This window comes from Anguilla anguilla, chromosome 6 (genome assembly GCF_013347855.1).
Source record: "Anguilla anguilla isolate fAngAng1 chromosome 6, fAngAng1.pri, whole genome shotgun sequence".
NCBI lineage: Eukaryota > Metazoa > Chordata > Actinopteri > Anguilliformes > Anguillidae > Anguilla > Anguilla anguilla.
Window position 1 is genome coordinate 41,518,387 of NC_049206.1, and position 14,885 is coordinate 41,533,271.

General features: G+C 40.8%; 1 protein-coding gene across 2 annotated transcripts in view; it reads left to right on the forward strand.

Moving 5' to 3' along the window:
* The window catches only part of LOC118230858 (MAM domain-containing glycosylphosphatidylinositol anchor protein 2-like), a 137,436-nt gene that overhangs the window by 81,109 nt on the left and 41,442 nt on the right, over nt 1-14,885 (forward strand). For both annotated transcript variants that reach the window (XM_035424269.1, XM_035424270.1), the window contains exons 9-10: nt 8,503-8,772; nt 12,514-12,662. In XM_035424269.1, the coding sequence (XP_035280160.1) occupies nt 8,503-8,772; nt 12,514-12,662 (419 nt within the window). The remainder of the gene's footprint in view (nt 1-8,502; nt 8,773-12,513; nt 12,663-14,885) is intronic.

The window sequence follows — 14,885 nt, forward strand, 5'->3', positions numbered from 1 at the left end:
TGTATTCCATTTTTCCCCAACTCCGGTGATTGTTGAGATGTTTTGCAAATGTTCAGCAGCACTAGAACACATCTGCATATGCCACTTATGCATGGCTTCTAATTGTTCTACAGTATTTCAAGCATGGTTAAGTGTTTTATATCTGAAAATAATAGACTTTATCATTTAATATTCCAGATATTCAATATACATTGTGTTTTTTATTTATTTTTTTATTATTTTTTAAAAATTATTCAAAATTTTTACTTTCTTACTGAGGAACATTTGACCCATAGTGATTTTTAGTCTGGAACATGTTTGCTGTCAACCTGTCAAACATCTCACAACTCTACAGGACTTCTGCAATACAACACATCTGCTACATGTAAGTTGTGTTTTACAAAACAATTACCTCAAAAAATATTTAGGATAGTTGTGATGGACGGATTTTATGCATTAACTTTTAAATTTCCACAATTGTTCATGTTAGCTTGCCATGTTTACGTTGCTTAGACATAGCTAAAATAGCTTACTAGTTAACTTACAAACTAGCTTACTCCTAGGTGCTACTTACTAGTTAGCTTACTAAAAATACAAAAGAAGGGCTTACTAGTTTAAAGATTTACAGTACTGATGTTGTCTGCCCTGCAGTCAAAGACTGAAAAGTCAACCATTAGTGTTGACCACAATGTGACAGAGCTCTATGCAACAATGACAAGTTGGAAAAACAGATGAATGGTGTTCCTGGTGATCTTTCACAGTCACTATAGGAACAAATAAGCATGTTTCACTGCCATAAAAATGACAAAATTACTAATATAATACCTGCAATGGATTGGCTACCTGTCCAGGGTGTATTCTTGCCTCTCACCAAATGCATGCTGCGATAGGCCCCAAACCCCCCCCCCCCCAAAAAAAAACCCTGACTATGAATAAGTGGTTTAGATAATGAGATAATGGATGGATGGACTTAAATAACACAAATATTAAAGAAAATCACTTTTCATTTTGGACCCATGGTCATTTTTAACCCATGTTGTCATTTTAAGGGGTTTGAATATGCTGTGCATCAAAGGGTTAATGCATTTTCTCTTCGTTTCTTCACGGTTTTTCACGGTTGTTACCCCAAAACCGTATTCCAAAGCAAGGGATGAGACAGAGCCTCCTGCCCCCAAATGATTTATTATCTTTAATTTATCTGAAATAAGAGAGCCACACGTTTCCTTTTACCACTAGAATAATTTCGGGCCAACATGGTTTTCATTTAGTAATACACACTGGAGAACACAAAAAGAAATCAGTAAAATTATGTGCACACAAATTCAGAGCACTTGTGACCTGTGAGGCGATTGGTTGGTTAAACTTGGGGCGGATGATAGAGTGACAATTAACCAAGGCCAGACTGTACCTAATTATGATGTACGACCATTATATTACATTTTAGCATTTAGCAGATGCTCTTTTTCAGAACAGCTTACACAGATTATATTTTTGCATACAGCCCACTTCAGTTCAGGTTAAGTACCTCGCTCATAGCTACACCCGTGCTGTGAATGAAGTCGACAACCTTTGAGTTGCAGGTCCAGTTTCCTAACCCTTATACTACACTGCAGCCCCAGGATAAGTGGCCATGCCTCAATGTGGTTTAAGTCATGTGGCCCAATTGGCAAAATCTTCAGCTCATTTCCCTCTTCCTCAAAGCCAGACCTTCACTTTGCAGACGCAGTAACACACAATGCTATCCTCTTCCAAAATGTTCTGTTACTCTCTGGAAAGGTTTCAGGCCAGTTGTGTTGTAGAGATCTTTTTTTTTTTTTTTTAAAACACCATACAAATATTTTTTTGTTTGTGTTTTGTGTTTAAGAGCATGTACTATATAAAATGAAAGCAAGTCTGACCGATGCAGCTATGACAATTCATCATTGGAAAGAAGCAAGCAAACCCTGCAACTGGCAGTTCAATTGAGATCTGTTCAGTTACTGAGACCTTGAGGAATGACTATTTTCTGTTCTGAATCGGAACCTTTTTCAATGTCATATTCAAAGATGGCTGAATCCGATGTGTAGTATGTATTTCCATTTAGATTCAGTTGACACCCATTTCCGTTGTCTCGAAGAGAAAACATTGTTAAATAAGGCTGGAATCCAAAGCATACGTACAGGTTCAGGCAGTTTGCATGTAGAAATGTATTGATGTGCTCCTATTGCTGGAATCGCATTGGTATTTTTTGTGAGGCAATAGCTATTGGTTCACATCAGATCTTTTCAGAATCATGCCCCACCTCTATTGTCAGCTCCTTCTCTACGTTTCCTGTATTGTTTATCCATGCTGTCTTGAGAAGGGCCCAACAACCTTGTCCTTAAAGCTTTGTGAAATCCATCCCTCCTGGGTTTCTAAACTCAAGTAGAGGCATCACGCCTATTGGGCAATAATACTCAATAGTTTGAAAACATATAATTACATAATTCCCCTACATGGCAAGTATGGCAATTCCAAGATAAATAATACAGTGAACAGTTTTCACAGTTGTATCCATGTTTATATAAAATACAATTTTAATATATTAATATAATTGTATTACAAACACACAAACACACACACATATATATATATATATATATATATATATATATATATATATACACTCACCGGCCACTTGCTAGTACCGGGTGTGGTCTTCTGCTGCTGTAGCCCATCTGCTTCAAGGTTCGACGTGTTGTACGTTCAGAGGTGCTCTTCTGCATACCTCGGTTGTAACGAGTGGTTATTTGAGTTACTGTTGCCTTTCTATCAGCTCGAACCAGTCTGACCATTCTCCTCTGACGTCTGCCATCAACATGGCATTTTCGCCCAGAGAACTGCCGCTCACTGGATATTTTCTCTTTTTCGGACCATTCTCTGTAAACCCTAGAGATGGTTGTGCATGAAAATCCCAGTAGATCAGCAGTTTCTGAAATACTCAAACCTGGCACCAACAACCATGCCACGTTCAAAGTCACTTAAATCACCTTTCTTCCCCATTCTGATGCTTGGTTTGAACTTCAGCAGATCGTCTTGACCATGTCTACATGCCTAAATGCAACGGGTGTACCTAATAAAGTGGCCAGTTAGTGCATATATCACATAGTAATTGGTGTTTTCTGTTGACTGGTGAGAGTATGTATCTCCCACATTTGTTTAAACTGATGTGTGCATGTGTGTGTGCAGTGTACATGTGTGTATGTGTATGTGTTTACATACGCTTTGTGAAAGGATTGCTTACTCTGGATAGATAAAATGTTTTTGCACAAGGACATATTGTTTTTAAAAGATTGGAAGGTTGTTACCGCAGGCATATCCTGCAAAGAGCACTCTGAAATATGTTATCTCAAGCTGTGGGTATGTCACATAATGTATGCTTAAATGTACTGTTTTACATATAATATACAAACACAAGCCACGTTTTAACCATGCAGACAGTGGCATCAAAAGCCAAGAATATAGATGGTGAATGGTTTGTTTCCCCCTTGCTGGCTTTGGCATAGGCAGGATGTCTGTTTCAAAATGTTCAGTCAGAAATGTTCAGTTGCTCTGCAAATGAATGAAGTCATAATTTGCTTTGAGAAATCGTTCAGAGCAACACCTTCTCTACCATGTTTCACTTCTGTTGATTATGATACTGTAGATGGCTGGTGAAGCAATCTGCCTCGGTTCGGCCTTGTACTGTAGTTTATCATTTGCCAATCGCTTCACGAACCCACGATTTGCAAATGATCTATTTTACTTGGATTGCTTTTTTAAACCGTTTGCATAGAATTTTCCAGTCATTCGCAACAAAAGAAGAACATTGACATCCGCGGCGTTCAATTCATTTTCATTCACTGCGAGGTGTTTCAAATACATTTTTGTCAGGCTAGCATTTGGCTAGAGTCTGAGTGTAAATGCTCATCCGGCTGTCTCGCATTGGGTATTGACTGTGATGACCGGGGCCAACACTCCTGCGGGGTGACACGTAAATTGGCGGCTGCGTCACTCAGCGAAGGTTCTAGTCAGCAAGGTTGTCCCTGCTTCTTCATGCAAGAGTGATCGATTTGGCACCTGCGGTCTGTTAGCAGTTCGTCTGCGCTGGCTGTGTAAAATGAACAGTCATCTGGTGCGACTGTGCAGCTCAGCTGGTAAACTGCGGAGTTGAAAGAAGTGGCAGCTGGCTGAATATATTTCGGAGGGTGCATGCACTAGCCTGCACTCTCTTAAATTGATTGATGAAGTTTCAGCAATAGGGTAGAACTTCGAATACAACTGGGTATTCCAAATTGTGAGGAAAAAGTAGAAAATCGGGGATAAAAATTGGCTTAGAAAATAAATTGCGGTCATTAGTATGGCAATACATCTTTTCAGTATATTAATCTCAGGTGCAGCAGGATTGAGATTAGCTCTTTATTTTACAGAGACTTCATAACAAAGTAACTAATTCAGAACACATTGTTCTTATGCAGCAGTTCCATACATGGGTCTGTATAAGAAGCAAACCCTTAGGGTAACAGTGTTAGCATTAGATAGCGCAAGTTAATGACAAGATGTAAATGGCACTTTCCAGTGATATTTCAGATAAAGGGGGGCAATAATGCTGTTTAAAGTGCGGTAACATTGCGGTGTTAAGTTTCAATTACTCACACTTCCCTGGAGTGTGTGGCTCATTTCACCGAAACAGAGCAAAGCAACAATTATGCTGAAATTAAGTGGTATCAGGGCTGTAAACTGAAGTGCTACTTAGTGCAAATATAAGGATCTAATAAGATTTTTCTAATGTAGTGGGCTCAGTGAAGAGGATGAACCGTCCAAATCATACAAATGCTCAGTGAATCTGGGTGGGGTCTGTGCAGCAGTGGATCCAAAATAGCGATCCGTTATCGACAGAACTACCCTCGTCCCACCGAATTTAGAAATGTTCTTTTCATGTTCCAGTTCAATGCACCTCCCTAACCTCAGCCAGTGACTCACAAGGGTCACTGGAATAAATGAAATATCCCACTGGATGTGTTACCCACAGTCCGTTGTAACTAAAACCAGAAAGAAAAAAAAAACATTTTAAAAACATCGCCGCAGGCAGTAGTTCCCTCAGCGTTGGCAGGAAGTTAAATTTCAGCTGCGCCCTCAATACCAGATCGAAATGAGAACAAAAAAAAAAAGAGAGAAATAAAAATAATCAAGAGATTTCATCTCCACCCTTGAGCACCCTGACTCAAAGCATCAGTCAAACACAATGTCAACTCCTGTAGCGCTTATTCCTTCAACTTCAGCAGGCTGAGCCTCTGGTCTCCACAGATCAGAGGGAATTATAAGTGGTGCAACCAAGGCTCAGATCAGCAAGGAGCTAATTACCGATTTATGAGCCAGCATCCTTCAGCAGGCAGGGGCATGTGCCAGAGTGCTTGGATGGAGGTACACAATGACTGGGGACTGGGGTGTCACTTGCTGTGGGTGCCTTGAGCTTGGTTTTGTTTTCCTCCTTTGTGTTGCTGAAAACGTTATTCTTCCCTTTGAAAAACGGACTATTTAAAGAATGACTGGAATAAGTGACTTCTTTCAGAATATCTGTATTACCTCCAATGTCTCCAAGGTACTATATATCAGAGCCAAATGACTGTTTTCTGTTATTAAAATTGAATTTGCTTATCAGTTGTATGAGGTCAGCACATCGGACACATTCTGTGCAAACAACAAAGGCAAATTCTCCCAGAACTATTACTCTTCCTATAATGACACAGAAAAGTTGAATGGAGTTCTATGGCCCAACTACTACTAATCATAACAAGTATCCATGGTTCAGTGCCCCATATGGAAATGAGGCTCCCAGGTTCTTACCCATAGCAGCGCATGAACTGATGAGCAGGCTACTCTGTAAAGTCACAGTATTTTACAAAAAGACAAGCCTTAGGGCTTTGAAAGGAATCAATAATACTGTTCCATTAATGTATGTGGGTGGGGTGGGGGAGGATTTATTAATTTACAGAATCTAGGATCAATTTAAACTTGATAGTAAGACATTCAAAGGGAGGGGGCATTTTGAAATATTACAGCTAAAGTATGAGTCTTCAGCAACACATTTGGATGTTGGTATAGTACAGTAAACACCAGGGTTACTGTAGCACAGGGCTTTTCTCTCAACTTTCTCCTTTTTCCATGCCTCCAAATCCTCTGAGGTGTTTTCTTTGAGCAGTTTCAGAGCCTTTTCAGAGTCTTACTTTTTGAAAAAAAAGCGTGAAAGCACATTAAGTTATTCCATAAAGGGCAGACTTCCATTTCTCGAAGCAAAGAGCATTCAAAGTGGAAATAAATAAATAAAAATTGTACACACAGTCAAGTCATTTTTCGCTGTAGCTTTGATGTGTAAGCACCTGACTCTGTAGCCTTTAACTGTAGAAGTCTAGTCAGGCAAGTGCCTCTTTGTATGCACAACTTAAAGCATGACTGTAACGCTTCAGTGGTATTGCTGGAACCTTAAAAATGCGATTGCTCACAGTTGGGAGTTGTTGCTGGCTTTTTGGACTGTATCAGGCCCTTGGTCCAGCTGCAGCATTTCTGGATTTGATCAATCTCATTTCCATTGTCTTTGATAAAGCCTTTTCGTGCCTTTCACTTCGCTCTATTTGGCAGAAATGCTAATTGAAGCCAGTTCACAAGCAAAATGGCAACAGTGCAAATGGCTATTCTTCAAAGCGAAGGACATAATTCTGCTGTTATTGTTTTCGAATCAGTTTGTCCTTTATGCGTCAACAAAATTGTGTTGGGGTGAAGCCCTGGAGCACAAAAGCGTGTGTCATGCTGCTACCCCAACATGGCACAATTAATCTTTTTTTTTCAGCTGCTGCAGTAAACGTGGACATAAATTTTAATAACTGGTTTTTGAGAACAACATTTGAATTGAACGACAGCGCTGAATGCTTTGCAAAGGTCAACAAATGTAGCCTCTGTAAACAAAAGCCTGCAGCAAGCACTGACTGAATAATTTATTTGCATGAGTAATACCTAAAATAAACCCTTGCACCTCTGTTGAGACGGCAGTTCATGTGCATTTTCTGTTATCTGCTGTATGCTAATTCTGTGAATCATCATGAAAGGTTGTTTAAGGAAGCGGTGTGTGTTCTGTCCCTCTCAGTCCCCTCCCGGGGCCATCCTTGAAGCTAGGCGTAAGTTTATGTGCAGGCATGCACAGTGCTACAATAGCTATTGACAATGTTTTTCCCTCTGTTTATCATTTTGTTCTGTGTTCTGAGAATATTAAAAAGCTCTTACCTTGGCTCGAAGAATAAAAACTCAAAAGCCCTGCGAGGGTTGTTGGTAAGTGTGTGCTTAAAACTTGGAATTAAACATGTTCCAGATGTACTAGTTTTCAAGTGCTTGTTGGCTTCCTGTAGAATATTTCATATTCATTTTGTACCTGGATCATATGTATTGACTGGGCATTACTGTATGGTAGATTCATGATAAGTTCCCTTAAAATGGCCCCTGGTGTCCTGTAACACATCGACAACTGACAACAGTTTAGAACTGCTGTTTTTTTTTCTCAATTGCTGTTTTTGTACCTTATTAAAAAAATATATATTTTTTTTCTGCAGAGGTTTAAGTAACGGAGGTTATATATTATATATTATATATTATATATAAATATATTATAATTTGTATATTATTCTGCACAACAATTTTCTCATTTTCCAGATACTTTCTGAATATCATTGCCTAAATAAAAAAAGTAGCCTACGCAGTGATCACTTTATAAAAAATGATTACGTAGAAAATCTATTGGCAAAGACCATAAAGCTAAGGAGACAGAATTGTGTACAGGGCATTACTTTTCAGCAGTGAGACTGAAAAAAAGTCTTGGTAGGTAAACATATAATTGAGGAAGTGGATTATTTTGACAATTATTGTGTTAGCTTCGAAATATGCAAAATTTAGCAGTCAGTCCAACCAAGTTCCACTTCTAAAGTCAATATGTGGTCGAATGAGATTAACAATATGCGGGGTGATTTGAAATTTTGAGCTTTCATTTTTTGACACTGGATCTGTTCTGTTCTGGATAGTGTTTGTCAGGTCTCATAGTGGAGCTTGGGGATATATTTGAGAAAATAAAATGTAGATGGTTCTGTTACACTCAAAGTACACAGAAAATATTGAGATCTAGATTTATTTGTTGATTATCCTTTAATGAACATTATTCCACAAACAAATTATTATGAAGAACACCCTTGCCCCTGTTTTAAGCACAGTCGTTTCTGTGGACGTTTATTACTGCAAATGCCACCTTCATTTGGCATTTTTTTTTTTTTTTTGTCAAGTGATGAAACCCAACCAAAATATCCCCTTTTGGTCAAAACCCCAAGGTTTAAAGATACATCAAGTTATCTGGTATTGTATTGTATTGTATTGTATTGTATTGTAAATAAATCTGCCTTATAACAATGATTGATTACCCTGTTGGAGACAGATGGATAAAATGCAGGGAAGGATTTGTTGAGGTGTCCTCTCTCCCGTCCCGTACAGATCCACCCACGGTGGAAGAAGTGTTCACGGAAATCCGCCAAGGGCTGATGCGCTCCTTCGCCATGAGCTGCCGAGTGCTGCGGGCCCATCCTTCGCGGGTCCTCAGGTATGAGTGGAGGTTGGGTTCGAGGCTGCTGAATGCAGGCCAGTTCGACCTGCAGGACGAGACCGAGTTCAACGTGCGGAGCCTGAGCCGGGAGGGTTATGGGGAGTACACTTGTGACATCATCAACGAGGCGGGGGCCGGACGCTGCACCTTCCTGGTCACAGGTAACTCCGTTTCCTTTTACCTGTTTCATGTTATGTTCCTGACAGGCCTTTTTATGGGCCTGCCATGTTACATTATCGGCTTTGCATAGAGTGTAGTATGTGTGTTGCATGTCAATGTGGATGTTATTTAATCTGCATTCAAATTGGTCAAGCAACATATTTTCAGAAATACATTGAAAAGACTGCGGCTTTAGATTGATGGCTCTATTTTATTACCTTTTCTGGATTAGTCTTTGAGAGATTCTGAGTGCCCTTAAGAAAAGAATGTGTCACTCGAAGTAAGAGCAACATTACAACGGAGCAATCCAACTTCCTTTTATCTTAATATCCCTAACAGGCCAGAAGGTGGTTTATGGATCATCAACATGTCCCAGATGTTGGCAGGCATTAGGGTCTCCAACACGGCAGTTAGAGCAGTTTAGAGCAACGGGCAGAACCGCTGGTTTATCCCTTTGATCCGGTGCCATCTCAGTCCCTCTCCGGAGAGGATGAAATGTGCTGTTTTTTCCGCCTCTACCTTTTCAGTATTCATATATCAGGCCCACACGTGGCACACGGAGAGCGTGTAGCCACCTGAAGTGGGGGCAGTGATAACCTCCCCTTCTCAGATACACATCAAGCTCGTCAGTGTCTCTGCATCGTCGACCACCCCCCACCGCGTCGGCAAAGACCAGATAGCATTTTAGCCCTTCCGATCCTTTCTCCAAGTGGTTCATATTCCAACCATCTGCACGTAGTCGCTGCCAAAGGTGTGGATGTCGTCCCGTCCCCCCCCCCACAGACATAGTGAACGAAGAGATACGCACGCCTGCCAACAATAAATCACTGAAAATGAACATATTCTTTCCAGAGTAATGAAAGGGCCTCGTGTTGTTTTTCTGCCTCTTAGATTTCTGAGATGAAATCCATAACACTGTCATCTTCCGATATCAGGATCTGTGTGTGCGGATTGTAAAAATAGAATTTTGGAAGTAGTCAGTGTTTGAATGACTGCTGTGCCAAACCTGTCAGATGAATTTCCATGTGCTCTAGCCGGTGCTAATATCAAATAATAGTTTCATATCAACAGTGCTTGAAATTATTGGACGCCCTTTGCAGACAACAGGATGCTTCATAACTCTAAGGTTTGGCTCTACTGCAGTACAAATAACAATAATGGCATCCATACATGGACAAGCTGAGTGTTCTTCTCTGATGTACTGGGCTGTGCATTAGCAATATTTAATGACAACATACAGAAAGGGCAGAGAACTTTCTTTGAAGGTGGTAATGTTCAGGAAAAGGGATCCTCTTCTAATCATGGAGGGCCTCAAGACTTTCATTGTTACTCAGCCCATAACTGATCGATTCAAACCAGTTGATCGCAGTTAGCCTCCCTCACTTGGTTTCTTGCGTCTAAACTGGTTGTGATTTTATGGTGAAATCAAAAACCATCCTGTGAACTAGTCTTTAGCAGCCTTGCTGTACAACTATTGATAAGCTTATCAGTTTTAGTAAGGGGAACCCAACAGCAGAAGAGGGGATATAATTATTTGATATATTCCATGAACAATCATTTTCATTTCAGCAAATCTGTGATTTTTTGAACCAAACTATTGTTGCTCAGATTGTTTTGTGTCAAGTGGATGAAGGTGCAGATCCTAAAATAGAAGTGATCAAGAAAAAAAAGGAGTTGTCTGTTACAGGCTGATCCTTCTTAAACTTTCCGTAATCATGCAAATCACTTATGAACAGCTGCTGGATTACCATCAAGGTAAGGGATTCTCTCCACCCTCTGTTCCTTGTGAGAGAGATGCCTTAACATTGTGGTAGCTTAACACTTCCATGGCTTCGGATTTATGGTATCAGGGAAACCATAATACCAGAATGGTGTTACATCTGGGGTATTTTACCTCAGCTCAACAGGAGTCATTTTATCTGGCTAAAATTTTGTCACAGTACTCAAATTACCTGCTGACTAAAAAAAGCCAAAACCCCATTTTGTTCCATTGTGCTGTGCTGAACACCTGGCAGCTGGACTCATAGCTCAAGTTTGAATTTGGACAGAATCACTGTGGCATCAAAAAGCTGTTTTAGTGTTCTCATTCAGTTTAAACTGTCTCAGCAGTTGCAGTGCCATTGGCTTTATTTCAAATGTTGATGTAATTAAAAGGAACTGAGATATTATATATTTTTTTCAAAATCTTTCTCCGAACATGCATATCTTACTTCTGTGGTTATACAAGTTCTAGTTTGAAGCTTTGACATACACAGTTTACAAATGTTGTAGGCACGACTTGGTACAACTATTCTTTTATTAATGTATGTATGTTTAATGAAATTGAAATAATACACCGTTGCAGTCTGTCAGGATCTATTTGTTTCAGAAATTAATGTAAATTGTAAATTGCCCACATCCAGGCATGTGCGTAAATGATTATAAAGTCAGTAAGCTAAAATAAAAATACAAATAAAAAGTTTCAATTTCTCTGAATATGTAATGGTCAAACGTAATACCTTTTTACATATTAAACTGTAGTCTGCATATGGCACCAAAATGTTCTTTGGCTGAAAATAACCCATTTATGTTTGTGATCGGAAACTGAGAGTCTGGCCACTGATAAGCACTTTTCTGCTCATCAGAGGTGAATGGGGTGTTGAGTTCTGAAATGGTGTTTTGGGAGGTGCAGATTGTAATGTTACTGTTACTGGAACGTGTGGAATGAGAGCCTTCTTACTCACCTCCTGCTAGCGTGCATTTCATTGGCAGGTCTGTCATTTTTGAGGTTCATGAAACATGCCGCTGCTCTTATGCGATGTTTTCTGAATCAACCGTTCCACCGGTTCTAGATCTTTTCGACAAACTGGTTTGCATGGAAGAGGTTATTGCAAAAAGCACTGCGGAGCCATAGCTCACCATTAGGTAATGAGTTCTAATGCTGTGTTGTCGGGCAACACTCCACCCCCGAACGGGTGGTTTTGTGTTTTGAAAGGGGGAACAGGCCGGCCCAGCTGCCTGTCAGGCCCTCTCTGTGACGTCTCCTCGGCTCAGCAAGCCTCTATTTTCTCCCCCCCCCCCCCCCCCCCCCCCCCGCTGGTTCCACTCTTTGAACCGTTGACGCGAGATCGCAAGCCTTCCGTTAATTAATCTCGTCTCCGAAGCTCTGTGCTCGCAGGAATCCGCTCCCTACACAACAGCGTGTGCTGAGATAAGCCCCGTCGCAACATTCCCCGTGCCTGTGACAGTATATGACAGCCATGTCACAGAACATAAGCGTGTCCCTGTGGCTTTAAGCACTAGTCTAGTGCGTAGGACGGGTATACATTTAATATGCTTTCTTTGACGCTGTCAGATGAATCAGTTTTTTATAACAAGATGGGGTAAAGGATTTTTTTAAACTGTATAATTTGCCTCATACTTGATATGCTTGATTATTATTATTATTATTATTATTATTATTATTATTTATACTCATGGTCAAATGTGTCCTTCCAGTACAGTTGTTTGGGTCTACTTCCACAAAGCGTACTTCATAATCTTACGAATGATTGCACCACATTATCCCTAAAATTATGAAAATAATGCACCAACCTTTTGATCTATAATTATGGCCGTTACCGTCAATTTCAAAGGATTGCATTGCTTTCGTGCTGTTATTTTTTCAGTGTTTATTAAGAAATATCGGTTGGCGGGTGAGAGAGAGAAAGCAGGAACAGCCCCACAGTGTGAAACGCGGCTCTCTCTCCGGTCTGTTGTTGCAGGCAGGGCCTACCCTCCGGAGTTCTTCTACGACACCTACAGCCCGCTGTGGCAGAACCGGCCGCGGGTCTACGGCTACAAGCTGCAGTGGACCCAGATGAACCCCGGCGCGGTGGACCGCATCGTGGCCTACCGCCTCGGCATCCGGCAGGTGAACGGCCGGGGCGCCCCCTCCCCTCCTCTCCCCTCCCCTCCTCTCTGTGCGTGGACGGCTGTCTCGCTCGAGGCGTCTCTCTCTGACGTCTGTGAGACCTGTGTGCATTCTCCTCATCTCGCAGTTTGCCTTTTTTTAAGGATGAAATCATCCGTCTCTTAGTCACTCCACGCTGTCTGTTTATTTTATTGCGGCGCTACGACGTGTCCTTCATTCGCCTCCGTGCGGTACTATTTCAATAGATGTGTGATTGCCGCTGTAAACGTGATTTACGGGAAGCCGGTCATTATGTTGCCCTGACTCTGGGGAGCTGATGTCTGATGTCTCCTCCTGTTGCAGACCTGTGCCCGCTTCTGAGCCCGCTTTGCTACATCCTTTTACACCGCGGGCGACTTTCATTTACAAAAATGTTCACTATCGTTTTCGCACGTGCCTTTTTTTGATTTCGAACATGTCAATCTCGCACGCACCTTTTGACTCCCAGACGGTGTGCCGTCAACATCGTGTCTCCCCGGTTCGCACAACGATGTTAGTTTCTGCTTATGAAAGAGAGCTTATCTCGGCTCTTCTTCTCCTACTCATTTCCATTTTGTTTCTGAAGTGATTTCAAGGGATTGATACTGTTGCCTCTTGCGTGGAAGCCGCTGACGCGCGCGCAGGCACACCCTCAGACGTGAAAGCGATACACCGCTCGGTGTCCCTTGAGTTATTCAAATTCGAATTCAAATAAGGTCTACTTGAATGACGTACATATATGCATATTGCCGAAGCATGAAGAAATACAACGAACATGGAATAAACATGTACACGAAACAAAATACAAACATGTTTGTGTGTGTGCGTGCGTGTGTGTGAGTGTTTCTGGTGTGCATGTTAGCTTGTGCGCATGCTAATTTCAGTCTGCATGCTTTTATGTGTATGTGCTGCATCATGTGTTAATTAGGTAGAATAATGAATGTAACATTGCACTATAATTAAGAAAAGAATATGCAAATAAGATTTAAAGATTTAAATGCATCTGAGATTTAAAGTGAATATTTCTTCATAGAGGTTTTCAAATTAGTTCAGATATCTCCATTTTTCCCATGGTGCCGCTGGACTGCCACCATGGGCTATGCGCCGCAAATTGTGGTCACTCACTCACTCACTCACTCACAGATGACCTTTGGAGGCGCATGCGCAGGAGGTGCGCCGTGGGTCTGGACGGTTTCGTGCTTGTTATGCTTGTTTTGAATGTAAATTCTTCCATTCTGTCTGAAGTGATCTGTTGGTTGAGGCCTTAATGTCTTGTAAAGGTTGGATATCATGTTGCTTCTTTTTCCATTATTTTTGAAGCGCTTCACAGTAGTGATATCTTCAGAATTTTATAGCTGATTGTTTCAATAAGTTGTCTAACCTATTTTATAAAACACTTGCACTCCGTGTCAAAATATTTTCATTTTTTAAGTTTATGTGTAGGTTTCTTAATTTTTATAAGTTTTTCTGGATAGCGACCTTGTGTGCTGTATTGTATTTCATTTACTTCTTTTATTGCCTGATTCACATTGACTTGATTTGGCTGGAAATGTATTGATTCGGTTGTTTATTTCAGCAGAGCTAATTGCAGAAATGAAATCATCAGAAACATTGTTTTCACCCCACTTAAACTGTCACATTTAATTAGTTTATGGGGCCCTTGAACTGTTGTGGTTTCAGATCTTTTCAGGATGACATTCATTTGGCAGTGGTCTGATAATGGCAAAGTAGGCAGTGTGCTCCAAATGACGAAACAATACTATGAAAAAGAATCATCGCTGAACATGTCCCAGAACACCTTTGTCAGAATGCTCAATGTGACTTCCACGTTTTTTGTTTTATGATATACTACGCCAATGGGGGTGCAGACTGATTATGAGGCAGCTATTACCAGAGCCCACTATTATGTACGGTATGGAGCATACCCTACAGCAAAAAAAGGAGTACAGGACGTTTCAGGAAGAAGTAACTGAGGAAAGTGTGACCTCATTTGTAAGCCAAACTAATATTGTTTGGACAGAAAGGTAGCCGAATAAAAGACGTGATAACAATCTATAAAAGATATGGAAATGCTAGCTAGCTACATCACATTATGAGTTTCACCATCTATTATCTAATCAGATTTAATTATTTAATTGTGGCGAACCTTTTGGGTAGGACGCTTTTGCACAATTGGAGATGGGGGGGGCTAGGGGGGTCTGCGAA